This window comes from Polyodon spathula, chromosome 9 (genome assembly GCF_017654505.1).
Source record: "Polyodon spathula isolate WHYD16114869_AA chromosome 9, ASM1765450v1, whole genome shotgun sequence".
In the NCBI taxonomy this organism is placed as follows: Eukaryota; Metazoa; Chordata; class Actinopteri; order Acipenseriformes; family Polyodontidae; genus Polyodon; species Polyodon spathula.
The window spans coordinates 20,558,110-20,572,756 of record NC_054542.1 but is presented as its reverse complement, the minus strand read 5'-3'; the positions used below and the strand labels follow the sequence as shown (position 1 = coordinate 20,572,756).

Genomic DNA, 14,647 nt, shown 5'->3' with positions numbered 1-14,647 from the left:
GCAAAGATCAATAAGGATTCATTACTCTTTGTTCATATAAATAGGTGGGGCTGGTTGAATACAATTAGGAAGGATGTCAAAGCATAAAAATAAGGTGTAAAACCCTGTAAAACACCTCTGGTCAGATCTTGTGCACTCACGTACATAAATCTGACTGTCCATCAATGGCAATCAAATGCAGTACCCGTGGAGTTGACTTACATTCATCTCTGGCGCGGGGGATTTGATCTCCTGCTTACGGTATTTGCAGACAGAGCCAGGAGCCAACCCACTGCTGTCGCTCAATCTGCCTAAAGAGCTGAAGTCACAGCAGTTCAATCTGTGTTCTGACTGGTCAGACATTGGGGACAGCGGGGACAGAAGCCTCCTGTCACTTTTACTAAATGCTTCTGGAAAGCTGAAGGAAAGAGACAGTTTCATCTATGAGGAGACATTTATGTCTGAATTCCTGAAGCACGTTTCCAACAAATATTATCAATGCAGAACTAAAAGGTTAATTATAATGCATTCCAAGACTTTGTGAAAGAGGAAAATATGAACAAATGTGTATTTAGCTCCTGAAATGAGCTTTATAATTGTACATTTTCCCAAAACATCTACAGTAGCACTGCATTAATTCTGTACTAATATAGCACAATGGCACCTACAGTGAACAATTTTGTATATGTTTAGCATATTGTGCCAATGGTATCACAATGATATTAACCATCATAAAATGGTTATTCATTCTAGCACCAGTTTAGTACTATTGTGGTGCCATAAGGACAACTGAGCAACATGGGTTCCAAAACCATTGTGTTATCATTGCTGATAACATTTTTGTAAGCCAAATTATACATTTCTTGTCTGTTTCATAACACTGTCAGTTTGTAACTCTGCGACTTGGCCAGAATAGCAGAAATTGTGGGAGTGCAATATTGTTACTGGAAGAGAAATTTAAATAAATTTAAAATAAAGCGAGCAGGCACTCTAAACCTCCCTTGACGTGAAATGTCTTCGCTCGCAACAGAACATCAACAGCAATCTATCCCAAGGAATCTGTAATTATTAGCATTGAAAAACTGGCAGTAGAATGGGTGAAACACAGCACTGAGCGCATTTCAGAGCCAGCAAACGCTTTGTTTCTGTGAAGCTTTGAAACCTGTCCACCAGTAACAAGTCCATTGTATGAAAAATTACTTTATCAATCAAGAGTAAATAGGAGCTTCTCCATGATGCCCATAGAAATGCCTGCTCTCTGCTGGTGAGTTAAACTTACATACGGATCATTATGACACCAAACACAACATTATCCTGACTGACACAATAGCCACATGGCCATATATTTGGACTGCACAAGCTTAATTACACAGAGCTCCCCTCAATCTCTTGTATTAAACAAATTCCTCCAGTCGTACCTCCATATCTGTCCTTTATACTGGGACTCTTAACACTAAAGTGCCCTTATTATTTTAAAATTATTTGTACTAAATGGAAATTGAATAGTTGAATTTACAGTTTTAAACTCATAACAAAATGTGCATTGATCAGTTACCATCTGTACCGTCCAATTGTTACCAGAAGGTGTAAATAAATAAGGTTTGAGATCTATCTGCTAAATGAATGCAGGAAGTAAGATTAAAAAAAGAAACATAACAACAAGTGCTGTCTTTTCTGTTCCGTACCACACCGTGGATCATTATTGCTGTGTTGCCTGTTTAACAATGTGGGCAATAATCCTTACACTGTCAGTGCGCTAAAGTGGCCATTTTGAAAAGAGCTTTGAAACAGACTTTAGAGTTATAAGTGTAAAAGGTTGGCAGGATGTTAACAATGAAAAGAAAAATTACAGCTACGTTATTTAAAAAGTTGTAGCAACATCTGGGGGCGTGTAACGCTATATTTTTCGGAACCCTGCTACTTACTCTTTAAGTTACCAGCATGTGTAAAAGCACACGTCAGAAGAGCCCATTCCAGTCAGATAAATAGCAAATTTGTTTTTGGTAATACTGTGGTATGTTCCGTGAAAAGAGCAGAAAGCCAGACTTACTCATGGATGCTGATATCTGTGTAAGCTGTCATAGGTGTGTTGCTATCGGAAAAGGTGAAGGCTGCAGAAGATTCTTTGTCTGTGTGATTCCTCTTGCTGCCTACAACTCCATTTTCACACTGAAAAACATGTCGGCACATATAGAAGTGTTATGACCTAGGCCCCAGTGGCTCGCCTAGTAAATGCAAAGCCACTTGGACAGTAGGGTGGTTTGTCATGCAAGCATGGTTTGAATCATGTTCGGGCAGTGTGTTCCATTTGCTTTGCAGAATTAAGCCTAATGATCTTCAACGACAATGTGTTGTTTCAATACTAAGGGCCGTGTACATTGTGTGCAAATCGTTGTTAGTAATGTAACACATGTGTTCCCCTGGGTAGTAAGTGTTATTTCCTAATTGCTTATGCCTCAAAAGTATAGAAAATGGCTATTATTCCCCACAAACTTTGCTTTTGTGACCAGGACAGTGATATTTCAAAATATCACTATTTCCAATGGGAAAACGGGCAAATGTGTGTCTTTTCGTTCACATAAAGTCAGAAAAAAACAACATATGAATCCAAATTAACATGTATTTATACTAAAGTAATACAAAATTGACTACAAAAGATTTAGGAGTAGTTTTTTGAGATTTACGATTATACTGTAAGTACAGTATAATCGTAACTCTCAAAAAGCTACTCACTTCTATATCTTTTGTAGTCATTTTTGTATTACTTTAGCATAAATACATGTTAATTTGGATTCATATGTTGTTTTTTTCTGACTTTATGTGAACGAAAAGACACACAATTGCCCATTTTCCCACTGGAAATAGTGATATTTTGAAATATCACTGTCCTGGTCACAAAAGCAAAGTTTGTGGGGAATAATAGCCATTTTCTATACTTTTGAGACAAAAGCAATTAGGAAATAACACTTACTACCCAGGAACAAAAAAAAAAAAAAAAATTTTTACACGGTGTTATCAATTAATTGGTAGAATGGTGCTTCACTTTTGGTGACATTCTATATTTTTACATACCAAAGATTTGGTAATAGTATGACACAAAGCACACTGTTTATCTATTTAAATTCTAGCATACAATATCAGTTCCAGACCAGTGTGCTACTAATGTTCAAAATCCATTGCATTTTCTTTACGCTAATAGACTATTATTATAGTGGGATCCCAGTGGTGTTTTACAAACTTTCTGTATGGTAGGCAATCCCTGAAACTATGGTACTGTTTTTCTAAACATTCAAGGAAATATCCAAATACTAACCTTCCGTTTCCTCCTGCTTTTTTCAGGATCCATCTCTGCAGGGTGGTTTACAGAGTTATTCTCGTGCCTCATGCTGGTCTCCTTGCTCTCGTTCTCTATCTTGAAGGCAGAGAGCTCTCTAGTGACCTCTCTTGGGACTCGGGTCAGGAGGGTCAGGTCAATCTTCACCAGGAGGGACTTGAGCTCCTCAGTGTCCTTGAGGGTCGAGAGCAGCTCGTTGCGACCGAAAGGCACTAAAGTATAGAACTGTTCTTCCAAGCTGCTGCTGAGCTGTCCAGTCACTCTGGTGTATACTGAGCGCGCTCTACCAGAGCCCCTGACCCTGCCCAGGCATCTACTCCGGCACTCTCTCTGCCTCAGGCTGCAGGCGGGAGAGGTGGAGTCGGCTGGGACTTTAGCTACAACGGGAGGGTTATCTCTGTCCACGTCCGAGTCTGAATCTGAGGAGTACGATGAAGAGGAAGATGAAGAGGAAGAGGAGGAGGTTGAAGTGGAGGAAGATTCAGTCTCTATAAACTCCTTGGATTTTGGAATAATTTTGACTGGTCCCTTCTGTCTGTTCTTCTCAGCCTCTAAATCTTTCCTTTTGCCAGAGTTGTTTGTGTGAGGCCTTTGTTTGGGCTGTACCTCCAAGCTAGACTCCGGGACCTCATTCTCTGTGCTGTGCTCCACAGCTTTCAGCCAGCAGTTCAGTTTATACCCACTAGATGTCTCTGTCCTTCCTGTCTGCTTTTTACAAAGTGCGCTCTTCTGAGGGCTGGCTTCAGTGATGGATGACGGTCTCTGTGTGGCGCTTTTAGGCCGCGGGGCTTTGTGCGCGACCCTAGGCCTCAACGCGGCTGTGCTTGGGATGTGGTTCTCTCTTTCTTTGAGTTCAGCCAAGTGCAGCACAGTGTCTTCACCACTGTGCACATGGTCTGATTTGAACTGTGAAGTTAATTCTTTTGTATTATTTAAATCGTAGAGACCACTGTCATGGTTAATGACTGTGTTCTTGTTGGGTGGGCTAACCTTGTTAAGCCATTTATCCAGCTGCCACTTAGTAGATGATGGTTGTTTTGGCTAAAATAAAAACAAATACAAGTTAGATTAAACTACTCCACTGCATGTATTTAATTCAGTATGGAAACATGGAAACATCCAGCAGACAGAAAGAAACATTACCCTGTTCATGTGCAACACTCTCAGGTTAATTCCAGGGGAAAACGTTAATGATTAGACTTTGGTGTAAAAGCTTAGAGATAAGACATTTCTCAAAGAGCTTAATTGAGACCACAGGGGTTTAAAAAAGTCACCAGGATGGAATGACTGAAACAGAAAATTATACACAGTGTTTCTAAACACCACAAAGAATAGATTAGTTAGGCAGGTAACCGTGGTATTTCATACCAAGTTGCTCTATAAGAAAAATAATGAGGAGGCACTGTACTAAAGCCAGAATCATTGTCAAAGATTTAATGAGAGCATGGTACTACGGCATTCAGAGATGTGCAAGTCTAAAGCTGCAGTATGTGTAATCCTGTTCAATATTACAAAACCCATAGATTTTTGTTGACTACATAGTTTAGCCTTTTGTGCAGTCTTCTTCAATAGAATGCAGACTTTGTTAACTGTTCAGCTTAAACTCTGTACACTCTGCAGTTACAGCTGCAGAGACACAACCCCCTTTATATGTTTTCTGTAATCCAAATGGGCATGCTCCAGCTACTACCTGCAACAGTAATACATTGTAGGAGGTTATCCGTGGCATTTTCAAACATGGGTATAGCTCAGAAAGCAAAATATAAATGGGAAAGTTGATCAGTCTTTCTTAGCTTCTTCTAGTGATAAATACTACACCCCAAAGCTATTTAAAACACCAGTATGCTGCAGTACAATATTTTCTTAATTGTGTGTACACATGTATTATTTATCGCATTCTTTTGGTGCCATCAAAATCTGAGACAGAGATTGTATATGTTGTCAACAGTCAGCAGTGATTAAGGCAATTGGCAGTTACCAGCACACCTCTGTTAGCCCTGTGATTCAAAAACTGCCAATCAGTAGCAGAGGTGTGACTTGCTATAAAGCAAAGTCTCTTACTGGGCATCACAGTACATGCTTTATATTTTACATATCAGTAGTTTCAGTTCAGCTAAGGTAAAAAAAAATAAATAAATAACATAGTGTATAATAATAATTAAAAAAACTGCAACAATAACATAGTACATAATAACATTTAAAAAATGTATCTTGAACAACTGCTTAAACATTATATAATGGTCCTGTATTCCGAATATATACATTCCATTTGGTATTCATTAAACTTTTCAAGACACGGCTTTTTGATTTATTAAAAGAAAATTATGACAGCAAACTTAAAAAACAGTCTTCAAAAAAGCTTTTTCAGTAGGGAACAGTAGAGTGCATTTATTTTTATTTGAGTTTCAGCCGGTGACTTTGTTTACTGATAACCCCTTTAGCATGCTCTCTCTAGTGTTAAGTCATTTTCGTACAAGACATTTAGCTTGCTAACAAGAGTACACTTCTTCTTTAAGCTTTAAGAAATGGGTTTTTACCTCTGGGCTAGAGCTGTGTAGAGGTTTGCTGCCATCGGTATCACTGCAGCTGTTTTCACTCTCTGTGTCTGACTGGGAGTTGCTCTCTGAGTCACTGGAGGTGCTGGAACTTTCACTGGAATGTCTTGATCTCTTGCCATTGGGCTGCTGCTGCCGCCGCTGCTGCATCGAAGCACTGCCAATCAACAGGAAAACTTGATTTTTTCTCCCCTTTTTTGCTTCTCTTAAATTTAGCTTTGGCAAACCACCTACTCTGGGCACATATACCAGTTAAGACAGCCTTGATTGTAATACAACACCGCTATACTTACAAAGAACTAGCTTCAAGTTAGATTTCTGAATTCTGTTAGCAGCAAAATGTTTTCAGTGGTTACCTTACATTTTAACATCCGTAGCTGTATTCAGTACATGACTGTTAAGTTAAATGGCGTTAGAATAAAATTATCTTTCTCACTCTGTTGTAGCAACCTCTTCTGCCTTCTTGTTGCAGTATAGTATTTTAATGAACCATTAAAAATAGCTGGAGAGATTTTTTCAATTTACACTAATTATTTGAAGTAGCACAATGCTTTCCTAAATATTGGTTTGGATATGACCTGTCTATACTATTATTTTTAATGTATCCAAACCATTAATTATATATCTGTCTTATTCAATGTTGGACAAATGTTTTTTTTTTTTTTTTTTTTTTTAAGGAATTCACGAAAGGTTTCACAAAAAGGCTGCTTTAAGGAATGTTTAAGGACTATTTATAAACATTCTCTTAAACAATTATTTATACAGTCATTTAACAAATTGAGAATGAATTGCAAAAAACATTAATTTTTATTTCTTGCAATACAGCAAATATTGAGAACCATTTATTTTAGTGCTGTTATTTATTGAATAGATCATTGGTTGCGCCAATTCAAAACTTACAAGAAGTCAAGTAGACAAGAACACTGCCCAGAACTTTATCTAGGTTAGTTTTACCTTTTGCTTTGATTGAGTGCTGAGGCCAGCCTGGAAGGGCAGTTCAGAGTCAAACCATGACGATTGCAGATTACTTTGTGTGAATCAAACAATAGTCTAAAATCATTATCTTAAATGATTTATTTGCAGTGTTTAGAAGTAGTACACTAAGCACCATTCAGTAATATTTAAGTAGTATAGGTATAGTAAGGTAGTGCTTAGCCTTAGAGCTGATAAATCTGAATGTTTTAACATACTTTTTAATCATTATTTTTTTCCACTGCATAGCAATTAAACACCATTTAATTGAACCGTGTATCTTTTATTGATGATTCCATTTATGCTCTGCTCCTGTTTACTCGCATGCCTGCTTTACTAATGTGTACCTAATAGCTGAACATAAGCTGGCACAAAGTAAATAAACATGACTAGTGCTATTTACATTTTACTCAATTAAACCATTAAATTTTACTATTTACATAATTCATTTCTAGTAAAAAGGTATTTTAAATTTAGAAATAGTAAAATAACTTCACAAATTCAATGACAAATATGTTGACTAGAAGTATTTTTCAATGTCTTCTAGTTGATACATTTCTCATCGAATTTATTAAGTTTCTTTTAGTATTTTGAAATTCAACCCTATTGAGTGTTTAATAGTTATGAATGTGATGTATTTATAGTGATTGTAGCTAACAAGATAACATTTTGTGAAAACATTTTGTTCACCATGCACAACCATTCATCATATAGGTCTAAAATGTACAGCTTTGAAAGAAGCATATATTTTAGCAAACATGTATTTTCATTTTAAAACATGCTATCTGGTACTATGCAAAGTTCAATAGTTCAGGACAAACCCCACAACGCTATCGATTAGGTAAAAACACAGTATTTTATCGATGCAGCATGCGAGGAATGAACAAAACGAATTTTGGCATTTCACCTATCTGGATCGAAGATCTCGTGCCTGGCCATCAGACAAGGCAGGAGACACCCAAAATAATATCCAGATAGGTGTCAATGCTGCAGATAAGGAGTAGAGTGAGATGGATTACTGATTGATACCAGCTGCAGGTCTGCCTGGCTGTTGTACGAGCAGCAGACCCCCCCCCCCCCCCCCCCCAAAAAAAAAGGATCTGACGAGAGACTCAATATCGATATAGTTTGCCCACTCAAGAGAGTGAAAAATGTGTAGCAAGCAGGAAAGGAAAGTAAAACCCTTAACTCACAAGGGAAATAAACCTCTGGGAATCCAGGGCTAACAAAATGCCTTTCCTCCTGGCAGGCACTCTGAAACTAGGGACAGAGTGATTTTCTGAGATCGGAAGTGTTAGTTCTGATGTATAGCTGATATGCCTCGGACGACCACCACCCTAGGTGTTTAATAAGGTGGTCAGAGACTCCTTGCGGGAAGCTGCAGAGGCTGCTCCGATTCAGAATGAATTGTCTGTTGGGAATACACACCTGGACAGAATCTGATGAAGATGGTAAATGAACCAGTGGCGAGTGATGATAGTTTTCTTTTTGTTCAAAAAAAGGGGGTCCCCACTTGAGGCTCCCTGAAGAGTTTGGAGATGGAGGAAGGAGAGAAGGGATTCTTAGGGACTTAGGTGAATATTTCATTTAAAGTAAAAGACGAGATTGACTTTGACGCCATGGCCAATTTTAGTTCTTTTTATGTTAAAAAAAAATTGTGTCTGAAGAGAGAACGGACAGGTTGTTAATGCAAGGGTGAAGCGAGGGAATGAAGGAATGAGAAGATACTGTAAACTCAGAGCATCTTAAAAACCAGAAAAAGTCAGTAGAAAAATAGGTTCAAGAGTTTTACTGAGTGAAGCAGAGTGGTACCTGGCTCTGAGAGTGAAGATATACCGAGAAAGAATATCTGACGTGATAGGCAAACGAATTAGGGAGGAAGCCGCTTTGGAGCGCTGGAGCACTTTAAGGAGTAAGGAGAGTTGAGAGTTAAGGAGAAAAGGGCTGGGAGCACCGAATATAAGTTTATGAAAAAATGTAATGGCTGAAGCACCTACTTTGATGGAAGACACTTTTTTGTGACTGTTTTGAAGGAACACGAATGAATGAGGCGATAACTGAGGTGGAGTGAGAGGGAAACGGAACATTGAAGGTAGCGTGGAAGTTTTTAAAACAGGTCCCGATAAACCAGTAAGTTTCAAGGGTGCATGGTGAGATATCATGAAGCAAAGTTTCCTGGCCTTGAAGGATGAGGGGATATATTGGGTGATTCACAAAAAAGGCTGTTTGAAATTGTTAGAGTTTTGAAAAGAAGGCGTTCCGAAGATTTTAAAAAGACAGAAAGATTTTCACAATCAATGATCCTGCTGCCAACGGAAGCTAGAGTGTTTGTAAGCAAAGAAACAAGGTTAATATTGGCACTTGAAAGAATTTGTTGATGCAGCGGCAGAGAGAGGATTTTGGGTTTAAAAATAGAGCAGGGGGGATTGCATTGTTGAGAGAAAATCCAGAGGAAACTGGCTGTTTACCACGCGTATGAGAAACCCTGTGCCAAATGTGGTTGGAGGATAAACAAGGTAGTGATTAATCCCTCGACCACATAAAACAAGCAGCTTTGGCTGATAGGGGAGTGTGTATTCAGAGGCGGAGTGAGAGATGTGGGTCGTGAGACAACAGAGTCGATAATATTATAAAGCAATTGCAAACGATACTTGTTTTTGTTTCGTGTCTGTCTATTTTGTGAACTGTGCCGTTTTGTTTCGGTAAAGTGTTTTGTCTCTGTTTAAATTTTGTATTTTTCAATAAATCTGCGCACCAGCGCTTTCTCTCATATCCCAGTGCTGTCTGTGTCTGTCTCCTCCCTGGTCTGACGTCACCCACCAAGCCAATCTGTGACGGCACCATATGAGATTCTCCACAAAGGGAGAGCTGTGCACTTCTAATATACATACATGTGCACTCAATGACATTGGTACTAACAGGTTAGGCATGTCCCACACAGACAACATGAAGAATTAATAAGCTTCATATGCCTTAATAAAGCAAGAACAATAATGTGGCATTGCTGGATTATCAGAAACCAAGAATGATAATTCTCTAATCAGCTGGTTGTAGTGCCATGAATAGTTGCAGGGGGATCAATAGATCAATCTAAAAATAGTCTTGGGCTACTTTAAAATCTTTAAAACCACCTTTGGTATGTGTGTTATTTATCTCCTACAGTATTTGTTGTTGGCCTTTATCATAGAAGCTTTAAAAAGAGTACCAAAGAAATTCAGTGATAAAGCATAGCAATAACAGTGTGTATGTTAAACCTCCCAGCCATTGCTTCAAAAGCAGAAAGATTCAAATGATCTTCACCAAGGAAATAATCTAGGAGAAATCGTGGAAGACAGCCTTCTGTTTATCTCACAGACATGTGCGCTGTGTAAACTTAGAAATGAAGTGATTAGTCAGGGGGCTGACAGCTGTGCTAACAGAGTACCGCAAGATTCCAGTGTGTGCTTTCCATCACTGCCAATTGTTTGCTTGCCTAGCCAGATAAATGGGGCATCAGCGATGTCCTACTTAACCTGCTCTTAAGAAAAATAAAGCAACTTGTTCAGACGTTTCCCTGTCTGTGGAATAGGTTAACTCCAAGAAAAAAGCAAGCGTATTTCTCTGTCATTTTAAGAATATAATGCACACCCTTTACAATGATGCAACATTATTCTTGATTAAAGTTTACAAGTGTATCATAAATCATGACCTACACCAACACCACCCTGTTGTGCTTGCAGCTGTCAGCAAAAGCTGATGTTGCAATAAATCCTTTATTTAAGAAACAATGAAATTATGGTCAAGCCTTTGAAAACACCTAAACTTAAAAAGATTGTACTGTATATTGATATAAAAAGTGTGTAGTTTATGTTTAATTGATACATTTACTATATATATATATATATATATATATATATATATATATATATATATATATATATATAAAGGTATAAATTTCAATGAAATATTTCATTTAAAGCTATAGTGATTGACCCATACAACAGCATTTAAAAAAAAAAAAAAAATGAAACATTGATCAAATTAAGTCTCCTATCCCAATAAACTTTAAAGAGGCTATTTTAGCTTAGCATGTTATTTATTTATTAATTTATTTGGCAGACACCTTTATCCAAGGTGACTAACAGGTGTTAAGGCAGAAACACACCTATGCAGAGCGGCACAGCTGGGCATTTTTGCATTGCGATACCGTTTTTATCATCTTTTTCCATCTGTATGAAACATGGTTTTTGAGGAACAGTTTATACTTTAAAAAGTACCAACTGGCCATTTGATCTTTAGTGTTTGTAGCATGACTGTAAGCCTGTTGAATACTGTCCCCCTTTGAACAATGCCATCTATTTATTTCACAAAGCAGTTTAAGCTCAACAGCATTCTTTTTAAGCAGTTAAAAAAAAAAAAAAAAGAATATGTACCAGCAAACACTTTTTTAAAACGAAAAGTAAAGAAAAAAAAAACTGTCAGCCTTCATTTGTGCAAAACACATAAACAAACCTCTTACCGTATTTTTTCAGGTTAAACAAATCGACCCATTCCATCAAGGTAAGCCATGTATTTTTATCCATTACAACGTCTCTGACTGTCCTTTGATTAACAGTATACCTCACTTAGGCGAGAAAACATTTGCAATGTCTTGCGTTCTTATTTTCAGATGCATACATGCAGATTTTTTTTTCTTTTGCTCTGGTTTTAAAGGGTCGACCCGCCATTTCATACTTTCTGTTTTGCTTTGGGATCGAGGGTGTTGATGACATTGGTATGAATGTTCAGTTAACAATGAATTAGGAAAGTGAGTCAAAGGTTAACTGCATAACTTTGTTGTTTTAATTGGCCATGATTATTTCATTGGTGCTACAATGAGGGAAACTACAATGCTTGTATTTACGTTTGCTTGGCTTGGGAAGTTGGCGGGTGGCGGACAGCGGGGTGGCGATATAACGGGTAAAAACAGCACTGTTTTTATATTGGTGACATTTGTTCAGCAAGAATAGCTGGCGGTATGCGAGGGTGGCATTATAAAGGGGGGCGGTATAACGCGGGACAACTGTAGTTTATATATGAGGACAGCTCAACGACTTTAATAAAGTGCTAAATTATTATTATTATTTATTATTATTTATTATTTTTATTTATTAGCAGTTGTCACAAATATTTATACACATTGAGTCACACAAAATATGCAATACTTTTTTCTCATCTGCTGCCTGTCCTCTGAATAGAGTTACCACCAACACTCCACTACACTCCTCAGGCAGAATGACTGTGCCACCCTGAGTGTGTACAGGTGTAAAAAAATAAAAAATGTGCTTATTCTAAGCTCTCTGCACAAATCAGTGACCATTGGGACTGATGCTAAACGAAAGCTAGAGACTGTTGCATTTTACAACGCAACGAAGTACGGTGTGGATATACTGGATCAAATGGCACGGCTGTATTCTGTCAAAGGTGGTGCAGGTGGCCTGTGGCTGTTTTTTTTATAATGTTTTGGACCTGGCAGCCATCAACGCTTTGGTTTTGTACAAGGAGTGCACCAGCAACACAATCACTCAGAGGGACTTCATTTTGCAGCTAGCCCTGGAGCTACAGCAGAAACATTTTGATAACAGACACGAAAGCCCCTCAGCCTTCAGCCAGCGCTGCGCCCACTGGCACATGGAATAAAAGACAATGCCAGGTTGCTAAATGCAATAAAAACAGAACTTTTGATGTCTGTTCTGTGGCAAATGTACTGGTACAGTTGAAAAGCGTGTTTTCTACATAGATTGTACTGAGAAAGCTGTAATAGAACTTTGAACAGACAGACAGGAAACTGCAGCCCCAAGAGGTGCGAGCAGGCGACCATGGAGCAATGTCTGGCCTACCAGGGGGAGCGGAGCAGGAGACCAGGCGACCTCCCGGGGACTGTGGTGGAGGTGGTCTTCTCACCTTTTCCCCTTCTTTGTGGCCGGCAGCTCTCCGTTGTGGGGCTCTGGCCACAGTACTTCCTGCTGCAATGCAGGATTGGCAGCACCTCCAGGCGAAGCAAAGCAGGCAGCGACCCCAGGCGAAGCAGAGCCCTCAGCGATCCCAGGTGAAGCAGAGCCCACAGTGACCCCAGGCGAAGCAAAGCAGGCAGCAACCCCAGGCGAAGCAGAGCCCTCAGCCGCCCCAGGCGAAGCAGAGCCCTCAGCAATCCCAGGGAAGCAGAGCCCTCAGCGATCCCAGGTGAAGCAGAGCCCACAGCGACCCCAGGCGAAGCAGAACTCTCTGAACCCAGGCAAAGCAGAGCCCTCAGCAACCCCAGGCGAAGCAGAGCCCTCAGCGACCCCAGGCAAAGCAGAGCCCTCAGCAATCCCAGGGAAGCAGAGCCCTCAATGATCCCAGGTGAAGCAGAGCCCACAGCGACCCCAGGAGAAGCAGAACTCTCTGAACCCAGGCAAAGCAGAGCCCTCAGAGACCCCAGGTGAAGCAGAGCCTGCAGTGACCCCAGGCAAAGCAGAGCTCTCCGACCCCAGGCGAAGCAGAACCCACAGCGACCTCAGGCAAAGCAGAGCCCTCAGCAAACCCAAGCAAAGCAGAGCCTTCAGCGACCCCAGATGAAGCAGGACCGGCAGCAACCCTAGGAGAAGCAAAGAACACACAGACAGCCCCAGGCGATGCAGGACCTTCAACACCCCCAGGCGATGCGGGACATTCAGCACCCCCAGGCGAAGCGGGACCCTCAGCAACTCAGGTTCAGTGTAAAGTGCCCCCACTCCCCGTAGAAGTAGCACTCGGTGGTCACCCCTAAAGTGCAGAGGAAGGCTTCCCAGATGCTCTCCTCTCGTGGCTGTGGAGGGGCCAGCAGACACTCTTCCCCTGTGGGTGCCTGCTTGGGCTGTGGCTGTTCGGGCTCTTCCCTCTTGGGTGTTGGCTGTGTCTGGTCTCTTGCACAGAACAACTCTGCCGCATCCCCAACCAGGTTCCAGGTCTCCTCATATTGGGGGTCTCCATAGGGGCAGTCCTCCCAGACATGCCAAAACTCACCACAGGCGCCGCAAATAGGAGCCCTCTCCTTCCTCCACTGCTCCTGCTCAGCAGCCCAGTCCAGGGTTCCAAATGGACTGGGAACCCGGGACCACCACCTCTTGCCCAGCTGTTCTGGCTGCTGCCGCTTGAGCTGCTTCTTGCAGCTTTTTCTTCCCATATATATATATTTTTTCCCCATAAAAACCAAACTACAGTCCCACTCCAAGTCTCTAGGGGGCGCTATCCCGCTCTGACACCATATGTGACAGAGTTGCGGGCCCAGGTGGTATAGGCAAGCAAAGAGACTCAGAGGCAAGGAAACTGCAGTTTTTAAGCGCAGTTTAATAAACAAAAATAAAGCACAAATTTGAACAAAACACTGCTCACAGAGCAAAATAAAAGGTTAAACAAAAACAAGTCACGAACACAATAACAGAAACAAAAATAACCAGCTAAAGGTGCAAAAACAAAAGGTTTAAACAAAACTGTTCAGGCTGGGCAGAGCCTTCACTGAACTTTATCCAAATACAGCGACACACAGTAACAAATTTATTCACTAATCAACTCACACCACCAAACAAACGATTTTCTCCTCTTTTTATACCATGTGGGTGGAGCCTAATTATCATCAATTATCCAATCAGCTCCAGCCACATTCTCACATGTATTTTGACAGGGATAGGAAATTAACCCCATCCCTGAAAAAACGTTTAATTTTCAATGTAAATATGGTGTCTCTGCTCTGAAAATGTTATGTATGATGCTCATAAATAAAAATATCTGATTGTCTGATTGTTTGTTTTTCATTTTCATAACAAAGCCG

At 40.2% G+C, this 14,647-nt stretch overlaps 1 protein-coding gene across 1 annotated transcript in view; it reads right to left on the bottom strand.

Moving 5' to 3' along the window:
* Nucleotides 1-14,647, bottom strand: part of LOC121321056 (AF4/FMR2 family member 3-like) — a 50,768-nt gene that overhangs the window by 11,055 nt on the left and 25,066 nt on the right. Inside the window, exons 2-6 of the mRNA XM_041259968.1 lie at nucleotides 5,851-6,025; nucleotides 3,293-4,354; nucleotides 2,030-2,148; nucleotides 625-643; nucleotides 202-420 (exon numbers count right to left, since the gene is read on the bottom strand). Coding sequence (XP_041115902.1) covers nucleotides 202-420; nucleotides 625-643; nucleotides 2,030-2,148; nucleotides 3,293-4,354; nucleotides 5,851-6,018 — 1,587 coding nt within the window. The 5' untranslated portion in view covers nucleotides 6,019-6,025. The remainder of the gene's footprint in view (nucleotides 1-201; nucleotides 421-624; nucleotides 644-2,029; nucleotides 2,149-3,292; nucleotides 4,355-5,850; nucleotides 6,026-14,647) is intronic.